General features: G+C 36.1%; 1 protein-coding gene across 4 annotated transcripts in view; it reads right to left on the reverse strand.

Moving 5' to 3' along the window:
* Window positions 1–19,993, reverse strand: part of SUGCT (succinyl-CoA:glutarate-CoA transferase) — a 747,749-nt gene that overhangs the window by 371,229 nt on the left and 356,527 nt on the right. For all 4 annotated transcript variants that reach the window (XM_019451100.2, XM_053897878.1, XM_053897879.1 and 1 more), the window contains exon 12: window positions 2,795–2,897. In XM_019451100.2, coding sequence (XP_019306645.1) covers window positions 2,795–2,897 — 103 coding nt within the window. The remainder of the gene's footprint in view (window positions 1–2,794; window positions 2,898–19,993) is intronic.

The raw sequence follows: 19,993 nt of genomic DNA on the forward strand, positions 1-19,993 counted from the left end.
CTAACGATCCCCTCCCCACAGCCACACTAAGTTTGTTTGTATCCACGAAACAAAGGTAAGTAAAAGAGGGTGTTTCTTTTTTTTTAAACAAAAATATGACCTTAAAGAACACCATCATAACCAGGGATATTACCATCTGGCAATCCCTACTGCCCTTGATAAACACTATCTCTCGTAACACAACAATATAGAGACAAGATCCTATTTCACCACTTTACAGTTGAGTAAACTGAACCCTAGTAAGTTTATAAAGCTGCCCAACAATTTTGACTTCATGGTCTTAACCATTATGTTGTGCTTACCTCCCCTAGGCTTTCCAGACAAAGGGTTTCCAGCCAGCACTATAGATAGAGCTTGTCAGCCCCACTCAGGGGTGCACAATAGCCACCTGATCATTTGGAAAACCTATACTTTGCAGAGTTAGCCAACTCATTCATTCACTGATCCATGCATCAACAATATTTAATGTGTATCTGCTATTTAAGTCCATTTTAAATTTATTTTTCAGAACGTAAGATAATTACTAAGTTCATGCTAAATCCCTAGCACTTGGTACATAATAAGTACAAGACTGGTTTGCCCAATGAACTTTTAAAGCAGTCCTAAAAAACAACTCCATGATTTTGTCACATTTTACATTCCTTCCAAAATTCCAAATTATATGGAATTCTTTAAAAAGAGCCCAGCAATTCCAAGCATAGGGGAAATACAGTGGCCTTACCTCTTGTGCCAAACAATCCTACATACAACTGCCAGAGCCATCTTTGGTAACTTTCAAAATGTAATGGTATGCTGCTCTCTTGTCTTTCTAAAACTCCAAAAAACTTTGAAGTGTACGCTTCGTATTTAAATCGCAAAGAAGAATGAAATTATATATAAAAGAGACCAACTCTATTCTTGCGACTAGGGTACCTTGTCAGTAATCATCACTGTACAGTTAAAAATTTTTGATGTTAGAATTGTAATAGTTACAATCTTCTTTTTGGTGGCTAAGAAGGCAGTTTTCAGAGACCCTTGGGGTAGTAGCACAAGTTGGTGTCCTGGCTCAGGTAATACCACTCTTCTCCATTTGAAAAATGATTGAAGTCCTAAAAACATGCCATAGACCAACAATAGAAACTTCATGCAGGTCCAAAAGAGACGAGATACAGAGATTCCAGTAATTAAACTAAACTACAAGGGAAAATTGGGAATGAAAAATCTAATTATCCTAGATTCGGTCTGAACCAGAGCAGACTGCATTGATCAATTTGAAGAGTGGAACCTTGGTTCCTTGTTCAACAAAACCTAGAAAATAGGTCACATTAGAATATACCTACTGATTTTTAAAATAACGTTCTTTGGGGTGAATTTACGCCTGATGAAACAGGTGGAGCAACGGAAATGCTGATGATAAAACTCTCAGAAATTATCTCTAGAGAAACATGCCCTCACATTAATTGAATTAAACACCAAGTCCTACACGCCTCAGTACCACTTTTAAGCGGGAAAATAATAGTACAACGCACCCACCCATTCCCCCCCAACAATTTAAAGTCAGAGCTTGGCCTCATTCAAAGTCGTGAAGTGAGGAAACTGGTCCTCTGGGTCTAGTACATTTCAGGGCATGCATGCTGCTACATCATTGCAAAGAGTCACCAGACAGTGATCCATGATATAGTGAGGACCCTTCCACATAAACTCAGCACACATCAAGTGGGCCCCCTTATCTCAAATACTTATTGGCCATTGTTTTATTACGGACAAAGCCTTGCCATTTTCACGATCTTGGCAGGAAAATAAACCCAAAGCAGAATTCCTGAATTCATTCACTTTTTTTCCTCCAGTAAATACTGTAACCATTGAATCAAATACATCTCAATTCTCCTTGAAGCAGGTATTCATGTAAAATATAGATACCAAAGGTAAAGAATTAGGTCAGCTTCCAACGAAGTTCTCCTCTCTTAGAAAACATCGTATTCCATTTTCAATAATTCATTTCAAAGAAAAATCTGTTACAATGAAAAGAATTTTTTTAAACCTGTAATTTTGAAGCATTGGAAACTGACAAGATATGTGAATAATCATAGTGAAAGCTTCATAGAAAAATGGAGTTCCTCTACCTTTTGGGATTAATATGTGAATCCAAGAAACAGTAAGTTGCCTGCAGTGATACTGATTAATAAAATCAGAAATTATTTCGATACCATCTAAAAATAATTATTTGAACAATGTTATAGAAAAAAATATTTTTTCAGGTGATCCTTATTCCTGGGCCCAAGAAGAAGCCTATAAGAATTGTACAGATCAAATCTCTATTCAAGAACAATTAATTCTTCACAAATAATGCCCTTTATTAATCAAAACATATAAAAGCCTCTCATTTGCAAAATCAATGTAACCTGCTTTGTACAGTTTAAGATAGCCATCTGACAAGATATGGACTATAACTGTGAGAGCTGTCATACTTCCTTCTACAGAGAATGATCTCCAAGTGCCTGATCCCAATCTTTCAATTGTCTATATTTCTATTTTTCAGGAAAAACGAATGTCCTGACCTTGCAGGCTTTATGTAGAGACTGTTGAAGAAATATGTTAGATCTGATGGACATAAAAGCATGATTATAGACAGCCAGTTCCAAATTGATTCTTTTTACTTCAGACCCACAGTCTAACATAATAGTCAAAAATCATGTTACATGACTTAAGCTCAAGACCAATGGCTAACAGGTATTTATATGAATCAATCTGGATAAGAAAGAGAGGCAATATGTACTAAAAAACTGCAATGTACTAAAAACTTCAAAAACCAAACCTGGGGTTCTGCAAATACATTCTTCATGTTGTTGATTGGGCCGTATGCAACCCCACTGCCTTCAAAGAGGTATAACCACTTGCTGGTCATTTCTTTTTCAAACCTAGGAACACACCAAAAAAAGATGTATTTTTACAAAGAATGTAACACAACATTTTTTCTCATATGGCCCTCTTTTGAAGCAACCAATAACGACAAAAATATGTTTCTTAGACTCTCTTTGCTCCTAGTTTTGAGAATGTTGTCTAACTGAAACAACTCGACTTGCCCTGCAGTGGTAAGAACAGCCACCCAGGTCCCGTTGTTTGAAAATCCACCTTTAGAGATAAAACTCCTCCTACTTCTGTCCCTGTGTGCTTTTTGACAGAGAGCCCACTGGAGAAGAGAGATTATGTGGGAAATGGTTTTAACTGAGTTTCAATTGTTGTGGTTTTGAGCAGTTTATAAATATAATAATAATAATAATTGCAATTTTGAGCATAATGTCATTGTGCAAAGTATTTTTTAGGTATAAGGCATAATACACCAGTGTAAGGTAGACACTGACATACTAAATTATTCCTCAAAACAAAAAATAAACAAATGTTGCGTTAGCGGTGCCTGGGTAACTCAGTCAGTTTAGTATCCGACTCTTGATTTCAGCTCAGGTCATGATCTCATGGTTCGTGGGTTCAAGCCCTGCATCAGGCTCTGCACTGGCAGTATGGAACCTGCTTGAAATTCTCTCTGCCCCTCCCCTGCTCACACTCCTTCTCTCTCCCTTGTTCTCTCTCTCTCAAAATAAATAAACATTGTTAAAAATGTAGTTGTTTTAAAAGAAAGCTATGTGTTCTAGCCCTATTATATTTAAGGTACATCAGAGCTAACAGCCACAACCATTGGCCTAAAAACAACTTTAGGTACTTATTTGCACTGTGATTTACTAATCAGAACAAATCTAGGCATGTGAAGACTGATATATCAGTTTAGCCATTACCTCTCAAATCCAACCAAGTCCCTTACCTCTGTTTGTTTTTTCTATAATTTAAAATTAGGCTCCACAGACCTAAAAGCCTAATTGATTGCCTTTATTTTCTCTATTAGGTCTCAAGAAAAGGGGACCTAATTCATTAATGAGATTCACTGTTTTGTATTTTTTCTTGTTAAGACAATGAAATAGAACACAATCTTGGATCTTCAAGGCAACTGAACAGTGATAACTTGTAAAAGAGTTTAGAATTACTAATTGTTAAAGTGGCGAACTATTTTCAGTTAAGTAATAATCTAGGTGAAAAGAGATTTTTAAAACGCCTTAGGTAAAATAGATTATTGGGAGCAAGTAGAAGGTACTACTATGGAAAAACAAGTGAAAATATAATTGAAATAGTATTCATGGATTTCCATTCAGCAATCTTACACATAGCTAGAATTAACCTTAAATTTGCAGATTCTGTGGGAAATTATGTAAGAGAAATACACTACTCCTTCCACTGTTTAAAACCAGGGTAAAAACAGTATCAATACTTTGAGGACACTTTTCTAATCTTATTATTATGACAAGATTTTCTTGTACATTTGAATCGCAGCCAGTAATGTTAACCATCCCTATGTAGTATACAACCAAACACTTCCCTTCTACATACTGAAAAGCATTCTTTCATGGGAACACCACCATGCACATTAAATGTCTTACAATAATCAATTCTTCACAACCTTATTTTCTTTTCAATGACTGTTAAAGTCATCTCCTGGCCAAGACTTCCTGAGACATATATATCACCAGAATGATATATGCTGAAAGAATAAAAGAGATACTTTGAACTTGGAGCCTTTTCAATCAAGGTGTCAATTACTTAAATTTTCATAAACGGAGTATTATAATGGTTAAGCTGATAAATTTTCAAGACAAGTGAATTTATCACCACTGGCCTCACCCAAGTGGCCTAAAAGAGCCGCACAGAAAATGCATGTCAATATCCAAACAAACCCATGGCTGCAGACTTGCCAACAGAAAACTCAGGGGAATAGTTGCAGTTTTAGTATTTATATAAGCTTTTCACCACTGGGCAAAAGCAAGGGATTTATTTCATGTTATGGAAAACAATGGATGCACTTTGGAAATGAGACAAGGGAGAGAGGCAGTGTCTGGAGCTGCAGTTGTGACCACTGTTTGTGTATTTGCGTGGGTGTGGGTGTGGAAGTGTTCGTAAATGCCTTAAACTCAATCAGTCAGAGACAGAACATCGCTACATTCCGCTGCTCCCAGAGGACACATCCATCATTTTCCTCTGAAAATCTATCTCTTGATCTAAATCTGATGTGGAATCCTTTCCTTTATCTATGCAAAAAAGCTGTAAGCGCATGTTTTTATTAACCACAAAAATTCTGCTGAAAAAAAAAAAAAGGAAAAGGAAAGAGCTGCTCTAAATCACTTTTCAGGCAGTATAATACTGAAGGTAAGACAGGAAAGTGTCCCTAGATCCAGTGAAGTGAGCCTCAAAACTAGAGCCTCCTCTAGGACGTTACTTGGAAACTCATTAAACAAACCAGACTTAATTGTGAACTTATTAAATCAATCCACATATTACATTTTAGATTTTTGCTGAATTCACTTGATGTCAGAATGAGTATTGTTAACCAGATCGCATCACTTAGGTAGATGAAACACGAAGACGGACTTGAGTTTAAATTTCTTTGCATCAAGATTTCACTTAAAAAACAAAAACTCTTCTCTTTAGAGAATGGTGTAACGTTGCAGCCAAATGCAAGACCAGAGAGAAACTATGAGGCATGGGCCATGAAGGTAGAGTTGGAAATAATTCTAACGTTAATGATTACTAAATACTGGTTATTAAATTGTTTGGTCTATATCTTGTAGCTTTTATCCTCACAAGCTACTGTAAGGTAAATATTATTCTCATATGATCAGTAGGAAAATCAGGTTTGGAGAAATTAACCTGCTCAAATTCATACAGCTTTAGCCCCCCAACCTTTTTTTGAGGTATGACTGACCAATAAAAATTGTACACATTTAGCTTGTACAACATGGTTTTTTAAAGAGTGAAATGTGGTGCAGTGATTTAATATACATATACATCATGAAATGATTATTGCAGGCAAATTAATTTACACATCCTTCACCTCATGGTTACCATTTATGTGGGTGAGGGGGGAAGTGAGACCATTTAAAATCTACTTAAGAACAATTTAAGTATAAAATATGGTATTAAAACCTATAATGACCATGCTATGCATTCAATTCTCAGAACTTACTCATCTTATAACTGAAAGCTTGTACCCTTTGACCAGTATTTCCCCACTTTCCCCACACCCTAGTCCTGGGCAACCACCATTCTACACTCTGGTTCTAGGAGTTTGACTTTTTAGATTCCACACATAAGTGAGATCAATGCACTGTTTGTATTTCTGCATCTGGCTTATTTCATTTAGCACGAAGATGCTTTTTCACTTCAAGCTCTATCTCCTTACATTAATACTCATTCATTCCTGATGTTTTTAGTAATAGTGTGTTTTGTGTCAGTCATGGGGATTACAACAATAAAAACGCCCCTGTATTCAAAGATCATAAAGGAGACCTAAAGGAGAACACAGCTAAAGAAATTGATGAATTGCAATGCAAGATGCTAAGGCAAAAAAATGAGTATACAACCTGAGTTAAAGTACCAAAAAAGGAGACCTGAACGGGGCCTGGTGAGTCAGGAAGGAATTAAAAAACCAGGTGACATTTGAGCCAGCTGTTGAAGGATGAGTTAGCATTTTCCATGGGGAAGATGGAATGAAGGGTCTTCCAGACAGAGAGAACAATATGTACAAAGACCCATCCTGGAAAGAATCTGAAGTCTCCTGTGCCCTGAGTGGCAAAAGATGAAAAATGGGAAAAGAAGGTTAGAACTGGAGTGCAAGGCATCTTGTCTGCTATGCTAAGGATATTGGATTTCCACTGGCAACGAGGAATCCAGAGAGGTCTTTCAGCGGGGGACTGACATAATCAGCATTAACACATTAACACAGAGAACGGAGAGATACAGATGAGACCAGAGGCAAGAAAACTTGAAAGGAGGTAATGTACTCTCTCTCCGATGCATCTTAAATCTTCCCCTCTATCAATATCTTCCATATTATTGTCAATAATAAACAATTTTCATTGGAAAAAAAAAACGTTTTCTTGGCGCTCTTACCCCTTTTGCCCTCTTATTTATCCATTTCCAGTCTGTCATGGCTGCATAAGCCTCAGAAATCTGATTTGTTCACCAACACTTTTTCTTACCCAGACTCCAAGAGTCTTCAGTTACCACTTGTCAAACCCAATATTCTTTTCACAGTCCTCATCTTACCTGCTCTCCGCGCAGCATTTGATGCTTTTGACCAGCCTATCTTTACATCCTATAGTACTATACTTATTGGATTTTTAAGACCTCTTTGGCCATTTCAGTTTCTTCTTTTTTTTTTTTAATTTTTTTTCTTAATGTTTTTATTTACTTTTGAGACAGAGAGAGACAGAGCATGAGCAGGGAAGGGGCAGAGAGAGAGGGAGACACAGAATCGGAAGCAGGCTCCAGGCTCTGAGCCATCAGCACAGAGCCCGATGTGGGGCTCGAACTCACAGACTGTGAGATCATGACCTGAGCCGAAGTCGGGCGCTCAACCGACCGAGCCACCCAGGCGCCCCTCAGTTTCTACTTTAAATTATTTTACCTTTTTCTTCCAGTCCCAATATTCTTTGTTCTTTTTCACCTAAGTAATCCTGTCGTCTCCATGGAGATGGTACCCAAATCTGTATTTCTAGCCCTGACCTTTCCCCCATCTCCTCTTCCTAGTTGCCATAGGATATTTCCACTCAGATGCACTACCATACCCATAAACACAACACGCCCATGGATGACTACCACTTCTGTTGCCCCCATAAACCTTGTATTTCTCCCTTTCCTGAATTCACACTTTTGGCTAACTCAGGAACTCGTTTTTTCGTCATCTCTTATAAGTGACACATAACGGGCCTGCAGAATCAACATTTCAATAGTTAAGTTTTACTTATCTAGTCTGACACTTGGACTGTGGCAATAGTAGACTAAAAACTTATTGCCTCCAATTTTCCTCCTTTTACTAAAGTGAATTTTAGATGTCTCAAATCTGTCCAATTGTCTCTTTTCCCAGGATGACTATCTTCTCTCACACTAGAGAAACAGACTATCTCTTCACTGCTATATCCCCAAAACTGAGAACACAGTTGGCACCCAATATTTGCTAAATGAATGAGTATACGACTAATTGGTCAGAATAAGAGGGTCTTAGTCACATTAGCTTGAATAAGTGGGGTAGATTACTTTCTTCTAAAACCTTGCTGACAGTAGGTATATTTAGATACTGAGGTTGGAGAAGGAAGACAATCTGAGGGTCTTAGGTTTAAAAGCAGTATCACAATATCTCCTCTTTTCCTTCTTCCTTCACACTGCTCTTTAAATTCTTCACAGAAATATGTCTTATTGAAAATAAATTTCAAGTTCCCAACAACTAACTTACAAACAGATGCTTAAAACATAATGTTTTGATTTAGGGACTGACTATGTTATCCAGAAAATCATAAGATCTCAGGAATTAAAAAGACCTTAAAAACTATCTATTGTTTTCTATGGCTCTATAAAATCATCCTATTTTGCACATTGTACATATTTCTATTAATAGCACACTGTCAGTCCAGTTACTGAAAGTATTCAAACACAGGAAGTGTGCACAACAGAAAAGGCATGAGATGTGGATAGATATTGAGTTACAGCCCCAGCACCACCTACCTATATGACCTTAATAAAAATATCAGTTAATAACATTCACAATTTTTCAAATCAAATTAATTCTCACAACGATCCTGTGAGAAAGGTATCATCATGGTCATTTTAAAGGTTTAAACCTTTAAATAAACCACAGTTTAGAGAGTTTAAGTAAACTTTTTAAGTCATATCAAATTAAGTAGCCAAGCTGGAAGTCTATCCTGGGTCCAAAGCCCATGTGTTAACCACAACTTTCTACTGTTTGACTCAAGGTAGCAAAGTCCAGGAGAGCAGACCAGACAAAGCTCTGTGAGTCATGTGCAGCCAAAGACCAGTCCCAGAGAAGGCTTCAAAAGGAGTACTTGAAGCCTAGCATCTTGGTGTTACTCTTAACTGAGAGCCTTTTATCTACCAGGCACCATAAGAAATACTTTGCATATATTATTTCTAGTCATCATAATCCTGGGAGGTGAGTTTTATGATGACTGAGTAAATTAAGGCATAGAGAAGTCAAGTAGGGAGGTATATGTAAGAGAAGGCTCAAATCTATCCATGGGTGGGATTTTGAACTTGTCTTTCTCTATGTTTGCTCAGTAGGGTCGACCTGCTAGAAGTCAACATCAACCCAACCAAGCTCAGCATGCAGTAGCACCCTTAGGCCACTGGCATATCAAAGTTGGGGGACAGAAGCAAGTTAACTCTGTACTGGGTGAGGTGCTTGGTCTCCAACAATTCCCAATTTCTTTCCCACTGACCATTGATCAATGCTATGGTTCCATAATGTCTCATAATATTGACCACCATATTCCAATCTGATCTTTTCAAGAATCCTATGAGAAAGGACAAGTTATCATTATTTTGAAGACGAAAAATTTGAAGCATAATTGGGAGTCATACTCAATCTTTATATTCTTGGCTCAGAGCTCATCTCACTATGCACTGCTGCCATTTATGAAAGATAATCAATAAACAAATCAATAAATGAAATGTATTTCCTAACCTCCCTTAGCTTTGTGATGGTAGGTAAGTGGTTTAACTTTTCTGAGTTCTAATTTTCTCATCTGCTATAAGAAAATTATAGTTGCAAATTGTCTAACATGGCACATAGCATATAGTAAGTACCCAATAACTGGTATTCCACTTAGTAGTTGTGTCACTTATACTAAAAATAAACACGATAATAAAATATGCCTAAACTGCAATCCAAGGAATGCATTTTTACAATTTATACAGCAGATCCTATTTACTGCTGATCATCTCTCAGATATTTTATGGCTGTAAAATATAAGTATATATATGTCAAATCATTCATTATGCCACACACCTAAAACTAATACAGTATTATATGTCAATTACAGTTGACCTTTGAACAATATCAGCTTGAATTGCGTGGGTCCACTTACACACAGACTTTTTTCAATAAATACAATACAGTACTGTAAATGTATTTTCTTTTTTATGATTTTCTTAATAACATTTTCTTTTCTCCAGCTTACTTTATTGTAAGAATACAGTTTATAATACATATAACATGCAAAATGAGTTAATCACCTGTTCATGTTATTAGTAAGGCTTCTAGTCAACAGTAGCCTACTACTAGTTAAATTCATAGACACTCAAAAGTTATAAAGAGATTTTTCAACTAACTGCGTGGGAGTCTGGCACCCCTAAGAGTCAACTGTGTACCTCAATCAAAAAATATTATTTATTTATTTTAGAGAGAGAGCAGATGAGAGGGGCAGAGGGAGGGAAAGAGAATCCTTAAGCAGGCTCCATGATCAGCACAGAGCCCAATGCAGGGCTCAGTCCCATGACCCTGGAATCGTGACCTGACCCAAAACCAAGAGTCAAATGCTCAATCTCCCGAGCCTCCCAGGCACCCAATCAAAAACTATTTTTAATTTTGAAAATAAAAATTCAAAGCTTCTGGGACTTCTAAAATGTATTTGCATGTCACTTTGTTATTTTTTTTCTAGAAAATATCAGTGTTTGTGCAGTGTAAATCATTGGTGATGCCACCAGTGTCAGGAATCTCAACTGGTCTTCATTACATCTGGAGATCTCATGGTAGGTAGCGACAATGCAGAGATTTCAAGCTAAGCAGGGGGTAGTAGAGCAAATACATTTTAACCAGGATAGCATCCAGGAGGGTTGTAACAATTTAAAGAGGTACCAACATCACTATAGCTTGTAGAGAAGCCACAGATGTTAAATCTTGTCTTTCTGGCTCATCCTAGTGGTTCAGAGGAAGTACAAAGTCTCAATTCCTGTCAGTGACAAAAGAGAATGCCTACTGCGAGGTCACACTGTGTCCATAGATAGACAAGGTCTCATTTCCTTAAGAGGTCCATGGATACCCCTGGGCAAAATATGGTGACTTAAAAGTTAGTGACAGCAACTTGGAGCCTTTGCCCTTTTACCTATATCTCCCGCCTGACTTTATGAGAGGCTCAAAGAAACTTTGTCTTCCATGGTCTTCAGAGTTTCTTGAGTGAAGAATATGGCAACATTTGTGGCAAAAGTAAAATCACATCCATCTTGGTTTTATGAGTTTCTCCCCACTTTTGGGTCAGAACAGAAAAGTATTTCAAGGATAAACTATATACAGAGACTCTGCAACAAGTTTTTAAATCTTTGAGTCCCCTCAATCATTTTTCCACATCAAAATTCAGGACTCAAAAATGTAAGTTATTTTGGAGGTCTAGTTAGTTGTATTTTCAGAGAAGTTTTATATGAAAATCCAAATGTAACTTAACTAACATTGGAATATGACTTTATGTTATAAAAGCATTCTTCAATGCACACAATGATTTGTTCATATAATTGGAAATATGAATCAATTTGCAAAAAAAAAATTATATTTTTTTGCATAAGCACAAAGGTAAACCTTATCTTGCTGCAATACTGTTTCTACGGAAGAGTTGTCAATTTGCCAACCACAGTTTTTTTTAATATAAGTGTCAATATCTGTATACCCAGAACCCATAATCTTCTAAAATTTGTACACATTAATTCCATCCCCTTATACAAATAAATATAAATACATTTGTGGATTTCCTCTAAGGGTGGCTATCCAGAACAGTGGAGAGAAAGTTTTCACACCCCATCTTCTTGATATACAAAAGACTGTGCCTTTAAACTCCAAATAATTTTGTGAAAAACACAGAAAGCTAAATAAATATCTTGCGGGGACTTAACAAAAACAATGGAGAATTGCAAAATACATTACACTGGAAGACAGTGAGAACTGAATATAACTTTGTAAAGAAATGCTGTCCACATAACATACAAGTTTTGGGGAGAGTTTATTTCAATATAATAGCAATGCTTTCCTGTGATTTTTAAAAGAAAATTCAGGAATGTTATCCACTAGAGTTAGTTTTTAAATTATTAAGTTTATTTTTTATTTTACTCTTGTAAAATATTTCAAACATGCCAAAAAGTATAGGAATAGAAAGCTATAGGAAAGAAAATAATACAAATACTTATGTCCCCTCACCTACCCACATCATTAAAATCTTAACATTTGAGCATCTGTGTTTCCTATCTTTAAGGAACAAATGTTGCCAACAGAGGTGAAGCCCCTTTTGTACCTCTCTTTTACCTTGTTGCCCTTTTTCTCCTCTTCAAAAGAAGCACCATCCTATTAAATACATGTGTATCTGTTGGAATTAATCCATGAGCAATAAAAGGTATCATGTGGGTTTTTAAACTTTATACTGGAACTTGCTTTCATATTAAGCATTTTAATTTCAAGATCTATCTGTATTCATACATACGGATTTGGTTCATGTGCTTTATCCACTGGGCACATTCCTGTGTGAATATTCCGCAATTTATCTTTTTTCCTACTTATGGTCTATTGTTTCCAGTTTCCTACTATTACACATGATGCTCAATAGAACCTTATAATTTTCTCTATTCAAGTAGGATTGATTCCCTAAGGTATACATAGAGAAGCAGAATTGCTGAGTCATAAAGTAGACATATCATCAGCTGTATTAGATTTTGCCAGACTATTCTCCAAAGAGCTCCATACAGCCTGATGACAATTTTTGCTTCTTTCATGCTCCATATTCTCACCAACTTTTGTTATTGTCAGACTAAAGTTTTGTCACCCTGGTAGAGATGAAATGGTATCTCATGGTTACTTTAATTTTTTTTTATTCTTTATTTATTTTTGAGAAAGAGACAGAGCACAAGCAGGGAAGGGGCAGACAGAGGGAGACACAGAATCCAAAGCAGACTGCAGGCTCTGAGCTGCCAGCACAGAGCCTGACGCAGGACTCAAACTCACGAACCATGGATCATGACCTAAGCTGAAGTCAGATGCTCAGCCAGCTGAGCCACCCAGGGACCCCTCTCATGGTTACTTTAAATTAAATTGCATTTCTCACAACTAGAGAAGGTAAACATCTTTTCACAAGTTTAAAGAATATTTTTTTCTTTCCCTTTCATATTTTTTGCACTTTTCTCAATTGGACTATTTCTCTTTTACTACTGACTTAACGTGCTTTAAATTTTTTCTACACTATAGCTCGTCTTTTAGCTTTCTTACCTTTTCATACAATAACTATTAATTTTAATGTAGACAAATCATAATTCTTGTCCTGTCATTTTTTTGCTTTCTGCTCTGATTTAATAAGCAGTATCTAGCTTGTAAGCTTGTCATGAGGCATTAAATTTAAAGGTGTATAGAACAGTGCACGGTATGAGTCAGTGCTACAGAAGTGTTAAATAAATAAAGCTACACTAACATTACTGGAGAGGCAAACTGTTGGCAACAAGGGGAAAGAAACTAGAAGTTTTGGAAACAAAAATTTGGTAGATAAATATACTGCCTATAGAAAAGGTCTCTTTGGACAAATCTGAGTAAATCCGACCCAAACCAATAGGATTCCATAATATCCAGGCTAAAGTCTACAATGCATTAACTATAAACAGGCCTGTGACACTTCTATAACCCACAGAAAAACAGCTGGAATTTGTTGGTCGGTGTTCCTACCGTAAACAGAACCACAGACTTAATATTTCCTGTAATCTTCTCAGACCTTATTTCCTCTTAGAAATTTATCTCTACTATTACTGATAAATTATGATTAAAGTTATCCCTTTTTCCCTCTAGCATTCACTAGCTCTCTCCTTTGCCTGAATGTCAATCTGCAGGCCACACAAAAGATGGAGTGAGAATTCCCCCGGGGAATCCAGTCACTGCCTTCCAGAGCAGGGTCACTCAGAACTTTTCATACAACTTGCTCTTAAACCCATCAAGACACTTACTAGGCCACTATTTCTTAAGATTCACACTAACTGTTACCACAGTAATAATTCTGGCCCATACTAACGATCATTCACAGTTCAGAAACATACTCTGTTTTGTACAGATTTTAAATGAAGTGTGGGTCATAATATTATAACGGTTTGACCAGCATCTGCTGTGACTGTACAAACAGCCCAAGCAGCATCACTGCAAAGCTAATATAGGAAAGTTGCCCACATTTCCAAGGTCCAGAAATAACTTATACCAAGGCCTCTCATACTAAAACATAAGCCTCTTGAACTGAGATCTCTTTGTGAAGACCTACTAGTAAAGCAACACGTAATTTTTGTAGAAAAATATTTAATATCAACAGACACAAAAGAAGAAATAAAATCAATTACAGAAATAATTTTAGGAGCGCCTGGGTGGCTCAGTTAAGCTTCTCACTTCAGCTCAGGTCATGATCTCACGGTTCATGAGTTCGAGCCCACGTCGGGCTCTGTGCTGACAGCTCAGAGCCTGGAGCTTGCTTTGGATTCTGTGTCTCCCTCTCTCTCCATCCCTCCCCCGCTCGTGCTCTGTCTCGCTCTCTCAAAAATAAATAAACATTAAAAAAATAATTTTAGAAATTTAAAAGAGATCACAATAGTTTTTTTCTTTTCATTGTGTTAAAATAAATACACATAACTTTAAATCTATCATCTCAACCATATTTAACGTTTTATTTATTTATTTACTTTTTTTGAGAGAGAGAGAGACTATAACTACAAAGTTATAGTAATCAAAAGAGTATGGTTTTGCATAAAGACAGACATACAGACTAACAGAATAGAAAAGAGAGCCAGATATAAACCCTAACATTTATGGTCAGATGACTTTTAACAGGGTGCCAAGACCATTCAATGGGGGAAAGGACGATTTTTCAACAAATGGTGCAGGGAAAACTAACTGTATATCCACATGTAAAAAGAATGATGTTGGAATCTTATCTAACACCATGTACAAAAATTAACTCAAAATGGATCATGGACCTAAATGTAACACATAGAACAAGAAAGCTCTTAGAAGAATACATAGGACAAAAGTTTCACAACACTGGATTTGGCAATGATTTTTTGGATAGGACACCAAAGGCACAGGTAACCAAAAAAAAAAAAAAAAAAAGATAAACTGGACTTCATGAAAATTTGAAAAATTTGTGCATCAAAGACACTATTCATAAAGTAAAAAGCCAATGCACACATTGAATTCAAAATTACATTAAAAGAATTATTCACCATGATCAAGTGAGATTTCCTGGGCTGCAGGGCTAGTTCAATATTCACAAATCATCAATGTGATACAACACATTAATAAAAGAAAGGTTATGATCTTCTCAATAGATGTAGAAAAAGCATTTGACAGAAGTATCTATTCTTGATAAAAAACCCTCAACAAAGTAGGGATAGATGGAACATACCTCAACATCATAAGGGCCATATATGAAAGACCAGCAGCTAATATCATCCTCAACGGGGAAAAACTGAGAGCCTTTCCCCTATGGTCAGAAACAAGACAAGGATGTCCACTCTCACCATTACTATTTAACATAGTACTGGAAGTCATAGCCTCAGTAATCAGACAACGAAAGGAAATAAAGGGCATACAAATTGGCAAGGAAGAAGTCAAACTTTCACTATTTGCAGACAACATGATACTCTACATGGAAAACCTGAAAGACTCCACCAAAAAAATAGCTAGAACTGATACATGAATTCAGCAAAGTCACAGAATATAAAATCAACGTATAGAAATCTGTTGCATTTATATTCACCAATAATGAAGCAACAGAAAGAGAAATAAAGGAATTGATCCCATTTACAATTTCACCAAAAATCATAAGAAACCTAGGAATGAAACCTAGAAAACTAGGAATAATAATAAACCTAGGAAAAAGAATAAAACCTGGAAACCTAGGAAACCTAGAAAGCTAACCAAAGAGGTAAAAGATCTGTACACTGAAAACTATATAATGCTTATGAAAGAAATTGAAGAAGACACAAAGAAATGGAAAAATATTCCATGCTCAGGGACTGGAGGAACAAACATTGTTAAAATGTCTAGGGGTGCCTGGGTGGCTCAGTCGGTTGAGCGTCCAACTTCAGCTCAGGTCATGATCTCACAGTCCGTGAGTTCAAGCCCCACGTCGGGCTCTGTGCTGACAGCTCAGAGCCTGGAGCCTACTTCAGATTCTGTGTCTCTCTCTCTCTCTCTCTGCCCCTCCCCTGCTCATGCTCTGCCTCTCTCTGTCTCAAAAAAATAGATAGATAAAAAACATTTAAACATTTTTTTAAATGTCTATACTACTCAAAGCAGTCTACACATTTAATGCAATCCCGATCAAAATACCACCAGTATTTTTTTTGCAGAGCTATAATAAACAATCCCAAAATTTGTGTGGAACCACAAAAGATGCTGCCAAATAGCCAAAGCAATGCTAAAAAAGAAAAACAAAACTGGAGGCATCACGATTCCAGATTTCAAGCTTTACTACAAAGTTGTAGTCATCAAGACGGTATGTTTTGGCACAAAACCAGACAAATAGATCAATGGAACAGAATAGAAAACCTGGAAGTGGTCCCACAACTATATGGTCAACTCATCTTCAACAAAGCAAGAAAGAATATCCAATGGAAAAAAGACAGTCTCTTCAACAAATGATGGTGGGAAAACTGGTGGTGACATGCAGAAGAATGAAACTGGACCACTTTATAACACCATACATAAAATAAATTCAAAATAGATGACAGACCTAAATGTGAGACAGGAAACCATCAAAATCCTAGAGAAGAACATAGGCAGCAACCTCTTTGACCTTGGCCAGAACAACTTCTCACTAGACACATTGCTGAAGGCAAGGGAAACAAAAGAAAATATGAACTATTGGGACTTCATCAAGAGAAAAACTTCTGCACAGCAAAGAAAACAATCAACAAAACTAAAAGGCAGCCTATGGAATGGGAGAAGATATCTGCAAATGACATATCTGATAAAGGGTTAGTATCCAAAATCTATAAAGAACTTACCAAACTCAACACCCAAAAATCAAACAACCCAGTTAAGAAATGGGCAAAAAACATGAATAGACCCTTTATCAAACAAGACATCCAGATGGCTAACAGACAAATGAAAAGATATTCAACATCAATCATCTTCAGGGAAATATAAATCAAAACCATGGTGAAACAGCACCTCACACCTAACAGAATGGCTAAAATGAACAACACAAGAAACTATAGGCGTTGGCAGGATGTGGAGAAAAGGGAACTCTTTTGCACTGTTGTTGGGAATGCAAACTGGTGCAGCCACTCAGGAGAACAGTATGGAGACTCTTCAAAAAACTAAAAATAGAGCTACTCTATGACCCGGCAATTGCATTACTAGATATTTACCCAAAGGATACAAAAATAGAGATTCAAAGGGATGTATGAACTTCACTGGTTATAGCACATTATCAACAATAGCCAAACTCAGGAGGGAGCCCAAATATCCATCAACTGATGAATGGATAAAGAAGATGTGATACATATACAATGGAATATTAGCCAGTTATCAAAAAGAATGAACTCTCGCCATTTTCAATGACATGGATACAGCTAGAATGAATTATGTTCAATGAAATAAGTCAATCAGAGAAAGACAAATGCCATATGATTTCGCTCATATGTGGAATTTAAAAAACAAAACAGATGAACATATGGGAAGGGGTGGGGAAGAGAGGGAAACAAACCATGAGAGACTTCTAATGATAGAGAACAAACTGAGGGTTGATGGAGGGAGGTGAGTGGAAGATTGGCTAGATGGGTGATGGGTACTATGGAGGGCACTTGTGATGAGCACTGGGTGTTTTATGTAACTGATGAATCACTAAATTCTACTCCTGAAACTGATATTGTACTGTATGTTAACTAAAATTTAAATAAAAATAAATAAATCAAGTTCCTGTATCCTAGCATTAAGAGAAAAAAAGGCAATGCACAGAATGGGAAAGAATATTTGCAAATTATATATCTGATAAGGGATTAAGAACCAAAATATATAGAGAACTCCAAAAACTCAACAACAAAGAAACAACACAGTTTAAAAAATGGGTAAAGGACTTGAATAGACATTTCTTCAAAGCACATGAAAAGATGCTCATCTTTAATCAATGGTGAAATGCAAATCAAAACTACACAGAGATATCACCTCACACCTTGAAAGTATGACTATTTCAAGAGAAGAAAAAAACCCAGAAAACAAGTGCTAGCAAGGATGTGGAGAGATTGAAACTCTCGTGCACTGTTGGTGAGAATGTAAAATGGTACAGTCACCTGGAAAACTGTATGGATATTCCCCAAAAAACTTAAAAAAAAAAAAGAATTGCCATATGACCCAGTAATTCCACTAATGAGTATATACCCAAAAGGAGTGAAAGCAAGATCTCAAAGTATTTGTACACCTGTGTTTATAGCAGCATTATTCACAATTGTTATTTTTTAAATTTTTTTTAGTTTATTTTTTTATTTTGAGAGAGAGAGCATGAACTTTAGTAGGGGTGGGGTAGAGAGGGAGAGAAAGAATCCCAAGCAGGTTCTGCATTGTCAGTGTGGAGCCTGATGTGGGATTCAAACTCACAAACCATAAGTTCATGACCTGAGCCGAAATCAAGAGTTGAACACTTAACCCACTGAGCCACCCAGGCGCCTCTATTCACAATAGTTAAAACGTGGAAGCAACCACATATCCATCAATGGATAAATGATTTACGATGCTTTGTAACCATTTCAAATTTAGCAATCACATGTCCAACAGTCAAGGAATAGTTACTTACTATGGCATTTGGATATTTGTGTTTTATTTTCTTAAGGTATGTGAATGTTGCTTCAATAAACATCATCACAGCTTATTCTCTATACATGATCTTATTTCCTCAGGATTTATTCCTAGAAATGAAAATCTTTTAAATGTGCATAATTTTAGAACATTTTTATATTCATTCATTGAACAAGTATTTACTGAGTTCCTACTAAGTGCTAGGAAGTGTCTAGGATTATAGCAGTGAACAAAACAAAAATTCTCATCTTCATGAAGGAGACAGGATAAATGAGTAAAATCTAGATTTCTTGCAGAAGTGCTGTGGAGAAAAATAAAGCAGAAAATAAACAACTTCCATGAGTGGACACACCATTAATAGGATGACTTAAGAAGGTCTCAGTGAAAAGAATAAATGTTGCCAAATGCACTGTATGGACAGTTTCTCTTACAGTAAATCGGAAACTATCATTTGATTTGATTTTTCCCAATTTGGTGAGCCAAAAGAAAAAAGAAAGACATCTTGCTAATCACTAATGCTTTTGATTATTTGTGTATCTTTATTTATAAAATGCCTGATTATATTCTTTCAATAATTTTCTATTGGGTTTTCCTCTTTCATATTAATGTGTGACAAGCTTTGACAAGTTTTGTATTTGCCTTTAACTTTTATTTACGGTGGTTTTTAATGTACAGAACTTTTAGAATAATTTTGATTCTCAAGGACACAGGTGATAATAGAATTAGAATAACTCATAATTATCCATTTGCATTATCCTACATCACATACACAATAATCTCAGAATAACTACTTTAATCCTACCACAATTACGATTTTTTTAAAAAATATTTTTGTTATGTGGCCCCAATTGTACTCCCCATGTTTAACTTTCTGTATCTATGTATCTACATAGCCAGAATATATTGCCGGTGCATACTACATACTTTCTCTTTGACTTTCATTTACTTATATTACATATATTTCATATTTATAAATGGGGCTTGCCACAAGTCTTTAGGTCACTATATTTCCAGTTACTTTTGTTAGCCCATTTTTTAGTAGATTACACAATTCCTGCATAATTATTAACAATTTGTATCCTTTTTACTTTAAGGTCAGGTTGAGTGTTTATGAAAATCCTTAGCTTTCTTTCTTTGAATATCTTTAAAATGTTACTCCCCCTTTTTTTTTTTCTGGAATAAATTACTGCTCCTGAAAAAAAAATCTGATAATTTAAATTTCTTGCCCTTATACACTATGCGTTCTTTTTGCCTACTGGCTTGAAAGATATATATATTTTTTCCTTTAAAGTCCAGTAATTTTACTATGTCTTAGCATTG

This window comes from Panthera pardus, unplaced genomic scaffold, assembly GCF_024362965.1.
Source record: "Panthera pardus isolate Hobbes unplaced genomic scaffold, ASM2436296v1 HiC_scaffold_8, whole genome shotgun sequence".
Classification (NCBI taxonomy): Eukaryota; Metazoa; Chordata; class Mammalia; order Carnivora; family Felidae; genus Panthera; species Panthera pardus.